The 13,141-nt window shown below is 39.1% G+C and overlaps 1 protein-coding gene across 7 annotated transcripts in view; it reads right to left on the reverse strand.

Annotated features, from left to right (window-relative positions):
* FAM168A (family with sequence similarity 168 member A) overlaps positions 1–13,141 on the reverse strand; it is a 176,423-nt gene that overhangs the window by 101,102 nt on the left and 62,180 nt on the right. Inside the window, exon 1 of one of the 7 annotated variants that reach the window (XM_046685107.1) lies at positions 11,664–11,743. The exons of the other annotated variants lie outside the window; for them this stretch is intronic. Coding sequence (XP_046541063.1) covers positions 11,664–11,717 — 54 coding nt within the window. The 5' untranslated portion in view covers positions 11,718–11,743. Of the gene's footprint in view, positions 1–11,663; positions 11,744–13,141 lie in introns of those variants that run through there. 7 annotated transcript variants of the gene reach the window in all.

Below are 13,141 nucleotides of genomic sequence, written 5' to 3' on the forward strand. Positions count from 1 at the left end.
AAAGGCACAGGCCATTAACCCACCCTGCCCACTCTCACCTACTACTTCCTAAGCTGCTCCACCCCAGGACCCCCATGTTAACTGCAGGCTGTGCATGGAAAACAGGCATTTATCAAGACCAACAAGCCTCAAACACCAGGGAGGTGAGGTAAATTATACATCAAAAATAAAGGCCACTGCTTCCAACCAGGCCTTTGAGGGAAAAAGCTCTCCTAGATGTGCACTGTGGGAAAACCAGGATCACAAGTTAGGTTCAACCTACTGAACCTTTCTAATCTAAACCTGGCACACAAGATATATAGAAATAAAAAGAACAAAACAAACCTCCATATTCTCACTTTAAAGAAGTCAGTGATTCAAAAACACTTTCAACAATATTTTCTCTGTATGCTTTACCCGTGGTCATGAAATCTCTGTAAAAATATTAGCAATTTATTCTAGAAAATGATTAGTGCTGCCACGAGCAGTGGATTTTAGTCCTCCTCTACAACTTACTAGAAGTCACTTCTGTTTTCTGGGCCCCAGTTTTCTCATCAGTTAGAAGCAGAGGGCAGACTAGACATTCTTCAAAGGTTCCATTTTTAGCCCTTTATAACACATCATAATAACGACACAGTACCTCTTTACTTTCAGAATCAGACCTAAATTTCATTCACTTAATAAACATTTATGTAAGCTAGGCAATGAAAATGCAAATGTACTAAATGATAAATTCACAAAAATTTCACATATATTGCTTTTCCCACTCACATATATAAATATTTCAGAGTTGTGTTCCTACTAAAAACAAAACTTGGCTCCAAAATTCTGTAGTTTTGGTTTTTTCTAATCACACTTAAGAGGTTTGTGGATCTTTTATTATCACCTACTATACTTAACAGCCTTCACCAGAACAAAAACAACAAAACTCTCCCTAATAAATTGTAATTCAAACTTATATCCCTTCTTTAAATCACTCATATCTGAACTACTCATTTAGGGTTTTTTCTCCCCACTGACTATATGGTGAGAGCACCTCTAATTCTGCACATGTCTTTTTCTTACAACCAACCATTAGTTCCCTGAGAACAAACCCAATATCTTATTTTTCTTTGCATTCCCAGTAAGACCTTTTTATAATTTATTTATAATCCATACCAAGACTAATTCAAAAGAATGTGAAGTCATTCTTCTTATTAAGATAGAAAAATAAGACAGTTAAAAATAAAAATGAGTAAAAACCAGCCAGGATATAGAGACTAAATCAAATGATTAAAATTCAGGCCTTTATCACAAACGTGCCATGTGATTATTGGCAAGTTACAACCTCTCTAGTCAGCTTGCTCATCCATAAATGAAGATGCAATGCCATATCTCAGAGAGCCAATAAAGCACAGAAGTTAACAGAACCAGCTGTGGAGCCAGGCACTGCTGCCTGGATTCAAATCATCCAATATTAACTGTGTGATCTTGGGCACCTTACTTAACCTCTTTGGGTCTTAATGTCTTCATCTGTTTCAAATGGTGATATTACTGCTTTTACAGCTGATTTAAGGTTAAATGAAACAATACATGTAGAGCACTTAGCACATAGTGTCAGGCACAGAGTAAGCACTCAATAAAAATTACTCATAGTAAGCATCATCTCTAGGTTGTCTATGAAGGTGTGTTATATAAGGGGGAGAAAGGCTCTGAACTTCGAAGTGCTATGAAATATTTGGAATGCTTATTACTATTACTCATATCCAAAATTATGGAGCAAATTAATAAAAATGAGAAAAAAACGTGTCCAAAGGCAGTTGTCTTAAACAAGATTTTTTTAAATATAGTTCCTTATAAAAGCTCTCTCTTTTGCATTTCTGGCCTCCTTCCAAACATCTTTAATACTGCAGTTAAGCAGGAGTGGAAATGCAAGCTACGCACTTGCAACTGACAGGAAAGGTGAGGCCTGGGGTTTTTCCATCAAGCAGGGACAAAATTGCCATGTCTCCTCGTTCTAGACCTGCAGGTTGCCTGTGCAAGAACTGATCATCTGGAGCTGGCAGGAAGGCCAGTTTAAACTGAAGCAGCTGGTTCAATTTCAACTGTGTTTTTTCGTTGTGGTTTTTTTTATTTTTTGGCTTCTTCTGACAGTACTAGAACACAGCGGTGTCTCTGGGTCTGTGGCCTGCTCTGCAAGATGACAGAAGGTATAACCAGAATATGAAGGCATGAGAGGGACAGGACACAAGAAAAATACTCCAAAAGCCAGTGTAGCATGATCACCAAGGGGAACCGTTTCGTGTGCATGTGTTGAATAAGCCATACGTGCGTAGTCACTATAACTGTTTTAATGCATTATGATCTATGTGCACAGAGTGTCCAAAAACAAAGCTGATCTGTGTCCCATATACAGAATCCTCAAATATCAGAACCAGAAGAGCCTTCAGAGATTATCCAGTTCAGCATCACTGTTATTATGGAGGCAGGAACTAAGGGAAAGAGATTTCTCTATGGTTACACAGGCAAGTCAAGGAGCAGGCCTGGGATCAGAACCAAGACTAGGCTGACTGTGGACTTGAGCATAAAGTATACAGGAAGGGGAATATGTTAAAAACCATTTGTTATTTGTGATGAAATCTCCAGGGATGGCTTAAGAATCCCCAAACTTACAAATGCCACTAACCGTAAGCGGGAGACATTCCTTAGCTAAGCAAATCACTCTCATCCACCACGGCCTCATCAAATGCTTTTCACATGCTCACCTCAGGAAAATGGGAAATTACGACATGTCATGGACCTTTGTGGCTGCTCAAGAATAGCCAGAGCTGCATATGGTAAGTTCATCAAAGTGAAATGTCTAAAATAAAGCCCCAATTTGTAAGGCGTAAAAAGGCAGAGAGTTCACAACCAAGCTGCTGTCCAGGGTTCCCACAACTCCTCTTTGAAGTGGAAGCACATCTGCAGTGATATTAATAGAAATGAAAATTAAATCCTCAAATCTAGAATTCTGTGTTTGTTAAAACCTAGCCCTAACCTCCACTCTCCAGCACTCCTCTCCTCAGCAATGCTGTAGGCAAACTAGACAGGTGCTCGGCTTTCCAACTTTGTCTGAAGAGGAAGAGAAGTGTGTGCTCACTTTTCTCCACAAACCTTGTGCCATCTCTGTAAATGCAAATCCTAACCATCCTTCAGGCCCAGCTCAAGGCTCCCAACTCCAGGAGGCTTTCTTTGAAAAGCCCATAGTAAAGTGATCTGTCTTCTTTGGCTCTGAACCTTCTCTACCTTTTTTTCCCCAGTTTTTCTCACTGCCTTCCCCCTAATCTCCCTTAATTCAACTTGTGCTCGGGCCACATTGGTCTAGTTGCTTCTCTCCAAGTGCAGCCAACACTCACAGCCTCTGGAGCTTCGCTCTGTTGGACTGTTTTCCCCTGTCAAAATCACCTCAATCCAGTTACAGTTTACTAGAAAGAAGACTGGACAACTTGGAGTCAGAATATTGGAGTTGGAACCCCAACTCCATTGATTTCCATCCAAGTCTACCTAGCTCTTTCTACTAGGCAACACATCCTCCATATGTAAAATCAGATAATAATACATCTGAGAGGTTATTAGGCACACATAATAATTGGGCTTTCTGTCTAAGGAATATAAAGGTACTTAAGGCATGATCTCTGCCCCCTAAGAGCTTGTGATCTTACGTGGGTGAGAAAATAGGAGGTAGTAGAGCCTGATGGGGGAAAAACTGTCCTGGAATCAAGGCAACAGGGGAATGGTCTCACTTCTGCCACAGAATCTGTGGGATCTGGATAAATATCTTCTTTTTATTGGGTCTCAGGCTTTCTCTCTCTGCAAAATGAGCAGGAGTTAATCAGGGATTTTTAAGGGCTTTGACATTCTGTGGAAAATAGCCACACTACTAGCCCGTTCATGAGGTAAGCCAAAAGGGCAGTACAGATAATGCCTAATGTAACCAGAAACAAGCTTCTGGATTCAATGGAAGCTGCTTTGTGACTGGCAGATCCAAAGGAACCTCAAAGGGGGGATGGGAAAGTTGAAGCCAAATGATGAATGCATCTGCTGCCAGGAGGTCATGGCTAATCACAGGAACACTTCTCATTCACAGGAAGTTCTACACAAACCCTCCATTCAGGTCCCAAGGTCCCTGCCCACAAAAAGGAGCCTCACTGCCCAGAGAAGGAAAGGTACCAGTCGGGAGCCTGGCAGGATAGACAATGGACAAAGCCAAGTTGGGCACAGCCCATCCTGCCCAGAGCTAAGGCCATATCTTGGGCCTTCTCAGTCTTCAAGTTTTTTCTTGCCAGAGCAGGTAAATAGAGCAATAGAACAGCAGGGCTCCAGTAGTTGAATATTTCAGAATACATACTACATCTCAAGCTCTTTTAGCCAAAAACATAGTTTTTGCCTTGTAGGACTTACAAATTCCATAGAAATAGCAGCAATTTCTGTTTGGAAGCATCAGAAATAGTAAAAACTGGCTTTGCAATCAGTCAGATTCAGATTCAAATCCCAGCTTAACTACTTGTTATCTACATGAGCCTCGGCAAGTTATTCAACATTGCTGAGCCTCAGTTTCCTCATCTATAGTAATATGACTAGGAATCCTCACCTCACAGGGTTAGCCTGAGAATTAAATGAGAAGCACACTGCAGTTACTCAGCATGAATTCCTCTTTCCTTCCTGTTCCCATATCACACTATTTACTTCCTGTATAGCACTAACCCCACTTTACTGTCCTTATACACCTCTTTATATATATATATAACATTAGCTTATTGATATACTCCTCATATATCTGTCTCTGCTATGAGCCTATGAACAGCTTGAGACAGGGACAGTATTTCAATCCATATTTGAGATCTCCTAAAACAATGTCTAGCACATAGTAGGGGCCTTAGGAAATTGGATGAATGTGCCTACCATGCATCCAGTCCTATGCTAGGTGCTAAAAAGGAACAAAATAATGATCACAATAATGTTGGACATAATAAAAAAACATAACAAACACATAGCATTTACTATGTGTCAGGCACAATTCTAAGCCCTTTAAATTAACTTTTTTCCTGTTCCCATATCATACTTATAACAACCTGATGAGGTAGGTATTATTGTCCCCACTTTGTTGACGAGAAAACTTAGGTAAAGAAAGGTTAAACAAGTTTCCCAGGTCTAGAACAGGCAAGTCCATAGAGAAAGAAAGTGGTTTAGTGTCTGCCAGGGGCTGAGGGGAGGGGAAAATGAGAAGTGACTGCTAATAGGTACAAGGTTTCTTTTGGGATCATGAAAATGTTCTAAAACTAGATAGAGACAGTGGTTGCACAAGTCTGTGAATATACTAAAAACTACAAATTGTATACTTTAAAAGGGTGAATTTTATAGTATATGAATTACATCTTAATAAAGCTATTAAAATAAAGCTTGCATAAAGTCAGAGAGTTAGGAAGTGGCAGACCCCGAATTCTAACCCTTCAACTCTGTGCAACTGACCACTGTTCTACACTGCCCTCAAGAAACCTAAAATCTAGTACTATATAGTTATTACTTTCATATAACACAGCAGATACTGGAAAGAAAACAAGGCCTAGAATTTCAGGTGTTCAATAATGTTTAATTGAATTGAACTGAAAAATAAGTTCACTTACTAATTTAACTCCTGACCTCATGGCACTCACAGTATAAAATGTGGCCCAGACATGTTAACAAACTATCCCTAATGTAAGCTAGAAGGACATGTACTATGTAAAAATAATTCCCCTTAGGAAGCATCTATTATGAAGTGGTCTGGCACAAATATTCACTATTCACTGAATATCCATGAGTTTCCTCAGTTCCTAGACCTCCTGCAGTTAGGCAGCACTAATGATCCGTGAACAGAAGTGACAGGTCTCACTTTCAGGCAGAAGTATTCTAGAGCTGGTGTACGACTGTCCAGCTCTCTCTCTTCTGCAAAGGTACCTTGAAAGTCTCGTGTTGAGATGGTGGCTGAGTCTTGAGATCACAAGACTGAAGCAGCATAAATACCCTAGTCATCACTTCCTGGAGGACAACTGCCCTCATGAGTCACCTGGTCTGCACTGGAATTCAAGGGAGCAAGAATTCAACAACTCTTTGTTACATTAAGCTACTGAAATCTTGTGGCCAATTCGTTACCACAGCATAATTCTGCCTACCCTGACTCATATAAATTTAACAAGAAATGAACCCAGAATATGTGAATCCAAATCTGTATTCAGCACTTACTATTTTGGCTAAGTTATTTGAACTTACTGGCCCTTGATTTATTCATCTTTAACATGGAGGTAGCAACGCCATCCTCTTAGAGTTGCTATGATAATTAAATAATATATATGAAAGCACCTGGCATAACGCAACTGTCTTTGGGGAAAAAAAGGTGAGACTAAATGTGATGGTTGGCTGACACATTCTAATAGAAGTCTATGTCGTCAAAAGCAAGAAAAGGCATAGTGTTTGGGGGAAGAATTGTGCTTTAGCTAGTTCAGAAAGAGCACTTACTTGTTTCTCTGAGGGCAAAAAAGCCCGTACTCCTGTCTGCACAGCACTTTATACGTGCAAATGACTTCCTACATACTGCTACATTTGACCTTCACGAGATGCCGCTAAGATAAGGTCCTTATCAAAGAAAGATTAATACAAGCCCCCAAAGCTTAATCTACACCTACCTATGGACCAGTGGGAAGGCAAGAGTGTCCTTTTAAAGCAACAGAATGAAAAGGTACTCACCTATGAGCGACCAACCACCACCTCCAGGTGTGATGAAGAGGTACCATAATTCACTCTGCCTCAAAATAGCTCCCTCTGGCCAATTAGAGTACCCAAATTTCTTCATTAAGACATGTACTCCAGGAAGAGATAGCACATCAACAGTTACACCCGTTCTTATAAACCAAAGAAAACAACTATCTAACAATTAACAAAAGAAGGAAAAGAGAAAGTGCCATTCTCAATCTACTTAATTAACAAAAGATTTCCAGTGAAGGTATGAAAAACTATAATCACTTGTGGTATATAAACTATAAAATTCCACGAGCTCATACAGGGGTTCTATGAGTATGTGTTGACTGATTAATACAAAAACATGCAGAACAACTGTCCTGCCCTCAAGAGATTCATAAGTAGGAGAAAGGATAAAAACAGGGCACACATAGCTGTTATAGAACGGAAAAAATTAAAATGCCAGAAGAATATTAATTAAGTACCACAGAAGAAATGAGGCTGAAAAAACTACTTCTCACAGGAAAGGCATCATAAATGGTGGCATTTTGGCTGAGTTCCAAGAATTAGACTCTTAGAAAACTCCTGAAAAACACCAGGAATTCTGGTCCTTTAGGGGAACATCTCAGAACTCTATAAAATGAACCTATAATCTAATACAAAGAGCTCTGAACTTGTAATCAAAAGACTTAAATGGGTCCTGACTCTTTCTTTTACCAGCTGTGTTACCCTAAGAAAGTTATTTAACCTCTCTGATCTCAATTTCTTCATCTTTAATATAGGGAACAGTACTACTTACCTTACTGGACTGTTGAATGAATTAAATAATGGATAATTGGTTAGATAAATGTTTGAGAAAGTGCCTGATAAACAGATTGTTAGTAACACATCTCAAAATGAATATCCTCGGGATTAACATCTCTCCATTCCTATACCATGATAAAACAAACAAGGAATTTTCAATTTTTAAATTACTGCTGGAATTAAATACTGTTACATCCCCAACAAATATGCTTTAAACTCTAAGCCCCAGTAAGTTTTACTTTTAAATGTAGATCCCTCACATCCTTCTCTAGGCAATTCAGGTCTAAGTCAGTGCCTATCAGTAAATGTCTGTTGAGTCTATAAATGAATCAATAGGCCTGTAGTACTTTAAAGAATGTCTGTATGGTAGAAAACACTTGATTCATTCATCCAAAAATATTTATTAAGTGCCTTCGATGTGCCTGGCAATCCCTGCCTTCATGGACTTTACTGTCTAGTGGGGAAGACATATATGCAACAAATAATTACAAGTATGCTGATAAATTATTTTCTAAAAATACAGATTGCTATGGGAACTTAGAAGAGGCAAGAGTATGTGGTAACAGAAAATTTAGAGTGTAAATCACCTTCAAGATCACTGAGTCTACTTTTTTTTTTTTTTTAAAGCAACTGAGTAGTAAACAATCTCTCCCCATCCCAATTTCTGCACCCTCACCCTTCATGCAACTAGTCCAGAACCCAGGTCACCTGCTCGCTAGAGGCTGCTGCTCTTTTACTATTCCAACTCAGAGATTTCTAAACCCAGTGGAAACAGATGCTATATATTAACAGTTAAAGGACAGTGTTTATTTAGGGAGGAAAAAAGTCTTATATATGTTATGATGGATTGAAGAAGAAAATAAATGGAGAGCTATTCCATGTTCATGGATAGGAAGACTCAATATTGTCAAGATGTCAGTTGTTACCTACTTGATCTATAGTTTCAACGCAATCTCAAAAAAAATTCCAGCAAGTTATTTTATGAATATTGACAAATTAATTCTAAAGTTTATATGGAGAGGCAAAAGACTCAGAATAATCAATACAATATTGAAGGAGAAAAACAAAGTTGGAGGACTGATGCTACTCAATTTCAAGACTTATTGTGGTAAGACTGTGGTACTGGTGAAAGAACATACAAATAGATCAGTGGAAGAGAATAGAGAGCCCAGAATAGATCCACATAAATATAGTCAACTGATCTTTGATGAAGGAACAAACGCAATACAATGGAGCAAAGACAGTCTCTTCAGCAAATGGTGCTGGAACAACTTGACATCCACATGCAAAAAAATGAATCTAGACACAGACCTTAAACTTTCACAAAAATTAACTCAAAATGCATCATAATGCCACAACTAGAAGGACCCACAACTAAGAATATACAACTATGTACTAAGGGGCTTTGGGGAGAAAAAGGAAAAAAATAAAAAAAATCTCAAAAAAAAATAATGCATCATAGACTTACACATAAAACACAAAACCATAAAACTCCTGGAAGATAACACAGGAGAAAACCTAGTTGACCTTGGGTATAGTGTTGCCTTTTTAGACACAATACCAAAGACAAGATCCATGAAAGAAATAAGCTTCATTAAAATTAAAAGCTTCTGCTCTGCAAAAGACAATATCAAAAAATTAGAAGACAAGCCACAGACTGGGAGAAAATTTATTTGCAAAAGACACACCTGACAAAGTACTATTATCCAAAATATACAAATAACTCTTAAAATTCAACTATAATAAAACAAACAACCCATTTAATAAATAGGCCAAAGACCTTAACAGACATCTCACCAAAGAAGATACACAGATGGCAGATAAGCATATGAAAAGATGTTCCACATGATTAGTCATCAGAGAAATGCAAATTAAAACAACAACAAGACACTACACTAAAGCTATTAGAATGGCCAAACTCCAGAACACTGACAATACCAAATGCTAGCGAGGATGTGGAGCAACAGGAACTCTCACATATTGCTTTTGGGATGCAAAATGGTACAGCCACTTTGGAAGACAGTTTGGTGGTTTCTTAAAAAACTAAACACATTCTTACCATGCGATCCAGCAATTACACTCCTTGGTATTTTATCCAACGGAGCTGAAAACTTACGTCCACAAAAAAAACCTGCACAAGGATTTATAAGCAGCTTTATTCATAATTGCCAAAACTTTTACACAACCAAATATCTTTCAGTAGATGAATGGATAAATAAACTGTAGTCCATCCAGACAACGGAATATTATCCAGTGCTAAAAACAAATGAGCTATTGAGCCATGAAAAGACATAAAGGAAACTTAAATGTATATTACTAAGTGAAAGAAGCCAATCTTAAGAGGCTTCATACTGTATGATTCCAACTATATGACATTTTAGAAAAGGCAAAGCTATGGAGAATATAAAAAGATCAGTGGTTGCCAGGCGTAGGGGAGGAGTAGGATGAATAGACACAAGATTTTTAGGGCAGTGAAATACTCTGTATGATATTATAATGATGCATACATGCCATTATGTTGTCCAAACCCACAGAATGTACAATACCAAGAGTGAATCCTAAGATAAACTATGAACTTTGGGTGATTATGATATGTCAACCTAAGTTCATCCTTGGTAAAAAAAAAAAAAAATGTACCACTCCGGTGAGTGATATTGATAATGGGGAAGACTAGCATGTGTGGGAACAGGAGTATACGAGAAATCTCTGTACCTCCCTCTCAATTTTGTTGTAAACCTAAAACTGCTCTAAGAAAATAATCTTTAAAAGAAAGGCAGTGGCGTTTAGGGGAAAGAGTGGGGAGTCCCAGTGATTCCACTTACTGACTGTGTGCTTTGTGGGCAGGAGCAAAGGCTATCTGGTTCGCTATTCCATTCTCAGTGCCTAAGATAATGTCCAAGTCTTGACGCAAAGTACTCAAAATACATTGTTGAAAGCCTGATGAAGGAAGGAACCACTTAAATTTTTTGATAGATTTTCTTTCTCTATCACTAATAGGTGACAGAACCAGGATCTCAACCTCTGCCTCTTTATACTCCAGGGTGTCTATCCAGGGATATTAGAGAGTAGTATACACGCCTATAAAAGAGCTGCATCCATTTCTCAGAGAAGAGATCTTGTACTCAGCTAGGACCAATCTCTGTGACAGACTGTATTTTCCAAAGATTGCCACAACTCCATCAAGAGACAGAGCCTAATTTTCCTTCGCATGAATCTGAGCTGGACTGGCCCAACCACAGGATGCACTGAACTGCTGTGTACTTCCAAAGCTAAGTCAAAAATGGCCATCCAGCTTTTGCCTGGTTCTCTTGGATGCTTCCTAGAAAGAAGAGGCTCCTTCATTCATTCAAGCTTTCAAAAAATATTTGTTATGAATTCCCACTATGTGTCAGGCCCTAGACATTGTGTTAGACACTGAGAATGCAATAGTGAACCAGTTAGCCACTGCCCCTTGTCCTCACAGAGTTTATACTCTAGACAAAGAAAGAGATGAAGGGCAAGTGGGACAGACTAATACATACTATAATTACAACTTGTAAGAGATACTCATAAAAAAGCAAACAGACTTGCTCAAGAATGGCAAGTCAAGAAAGAACAAGCCAAGGTGGTGACATTTAAATGAGCCATAAGAGAGGAGCAGTTAGCCATGTTTGAGGGAGAAGCAGGGAAACATTTTAGGGAAAGGAATAGCATGGGCAAAGGCAGTGAAGCAGAAAAGAGCTAGACATGCTCTCAGGGGCACGAAGAGACAATGAGTGTGGCTGGAACAGAGCAAAAAAGGTAGAGGATAGCACAAAGACCAGAGCACAGATTTTTGAAGCAATACTGTTAGGTTAATCATAGATCAGTGAGTGCAGCATATCAATAGATTCACCTCTTAACATTATAATTTAAATATTACTTTAAACCTTGCTTTACATAATTTCAGATATAAAACAAAAGAACTTAAGCAATAAGTGCTGATACTGAATACTGTATGACTAGATGTAGTCACATAGCAAGCATATTATGCAAAAATGGGACTGTTTCCAAGACAAAGGAACATATGGTTTGAAGACCTTCCTGTAATTAACCTCTTTAGAATTTCAGGACAGAGAGAGAACTGACTTTCTCATTGCCTCATTAATGGTGTATTTCATAAATCATACCTGATTTGACCTAGTTTCTTCAGCAGTCATCTCAAAATGTTTCACTGAAACCATAATCCTTAAAGGGGGAGGATGATCAAGCCTGTCACCAAAGGACACCCTGTCTAAGAAGAAACAGCCCCTTTAAGAACTCAGAACATCAAAGGGGCTCCCTACATACCCTGCCCAAAGGCTTTGCCCTCTTATCAGGTGTCAGCCCACGAAAAAGAAGAGATGGGTTTACAAATTATTTCACAGTACTGTCAAACAACTGCCCTGCCCAACTGCCCAACCCCCACTCCAACTTCCGCACCATACTCAAAGACAACTAAAATAATCAGCTGAAAAAACTATTACTGGCAATAGTTGCCAAGAAAACACCTCATGGGCCTGGGACTTCCCTGTAAACTCTAACTTATAGCAAGGTCCCTTGGTCTAGAAGGCTGTTTCTTACATTGGTTCAAACCAGTAAGTTCCAAGTTATAAATGAGCTAATAAAATTTTATTATGGTACAGTAGTTTCAGGAAATATATGTGCCATTATTTTAATAAGATTGATTTTAGTCTTATAATCTGAAAGGATTAGTGGCTTTTCCTGCATGTGCAACCTAGCCTATGAATGTTGATTGTGGCTCTCAGTAAGAGCCATAAAAGAAGGAGCCCTTTGGCCCCCTCTCCAGGGCAGTCTGAATACCAGGACAGACACCCTATACTCTTGCCTGTACCACTGTTTCATTACCTGTGGAACCCTCTGAAGGTACTGCTCCTCGGGGACAAGAGAGCTGACACACACCTATCCCTACCCACCTTCTGCTCATGAGCACTTAACCAGGTTAAGAGACCCCTTTTCCTCACCACTGAGCCCGGGGGTGGCAGAAGATAAAAATAAAGCTCTGCTCTTGTTTTGCTCATAGCTGGCCACGACATTTGCTCTGGTGGTGAATAACAGCTCTTATTTTCACCTTCAGAACTAGAAAATTAGTCTTAACTGGATAAAACCACCACAGAGCAGCCTCACTAGTAAGCAAAGAAAACCAAGGGGGCTTGCAGCTAATGCCTGTGGATAAGCATGTTTTAATGGTAATAACAGTGGGGAAGGGGATAACCTAGTATTTGAAGTAAACCACTAGGGCAGTGACTCATTCTGAGGCCTTCACTCTGGCTTGACTCTTATAGTTGGCAAATGAGAGAAAGAATGATTCCCTAGCACCAGACAATGGGATTCCTCACTGAGAATAAAATTCTCATGCATGATGGATGAGCAATAAATCATTTGAAGAAGTGACCCAAAGAACTATCTGGGGCACAGGATATGGGAATTCTCAGTGACATCAGCATCATGGCAGAGTGAGTTGTTCCCTTTGTCTCTCTCTTCTAAGTTACAACTAAAGAGACAACCATTAACCAGCAGATGATTCTACATAGTACAAGAGGACGCCTAAGAGATCCAGGCAGCTATACATCTGAAGGTGGGTGGACTGGACCCCAAGGAGACAGTG

This window comes from Equus quagga, chromosome 14, assembly GCF_021613505.1.
Source record: "Equus quagga isolate Etosha38 chromosome 14, UCLA_HA_Equagga_1.0, whole genome shotgun sequence".
NCBI lineage: Eukaryota > Metazoa > Chordata > Mammalia > Perissodactyla > Equidae > Equus > Equus quagga.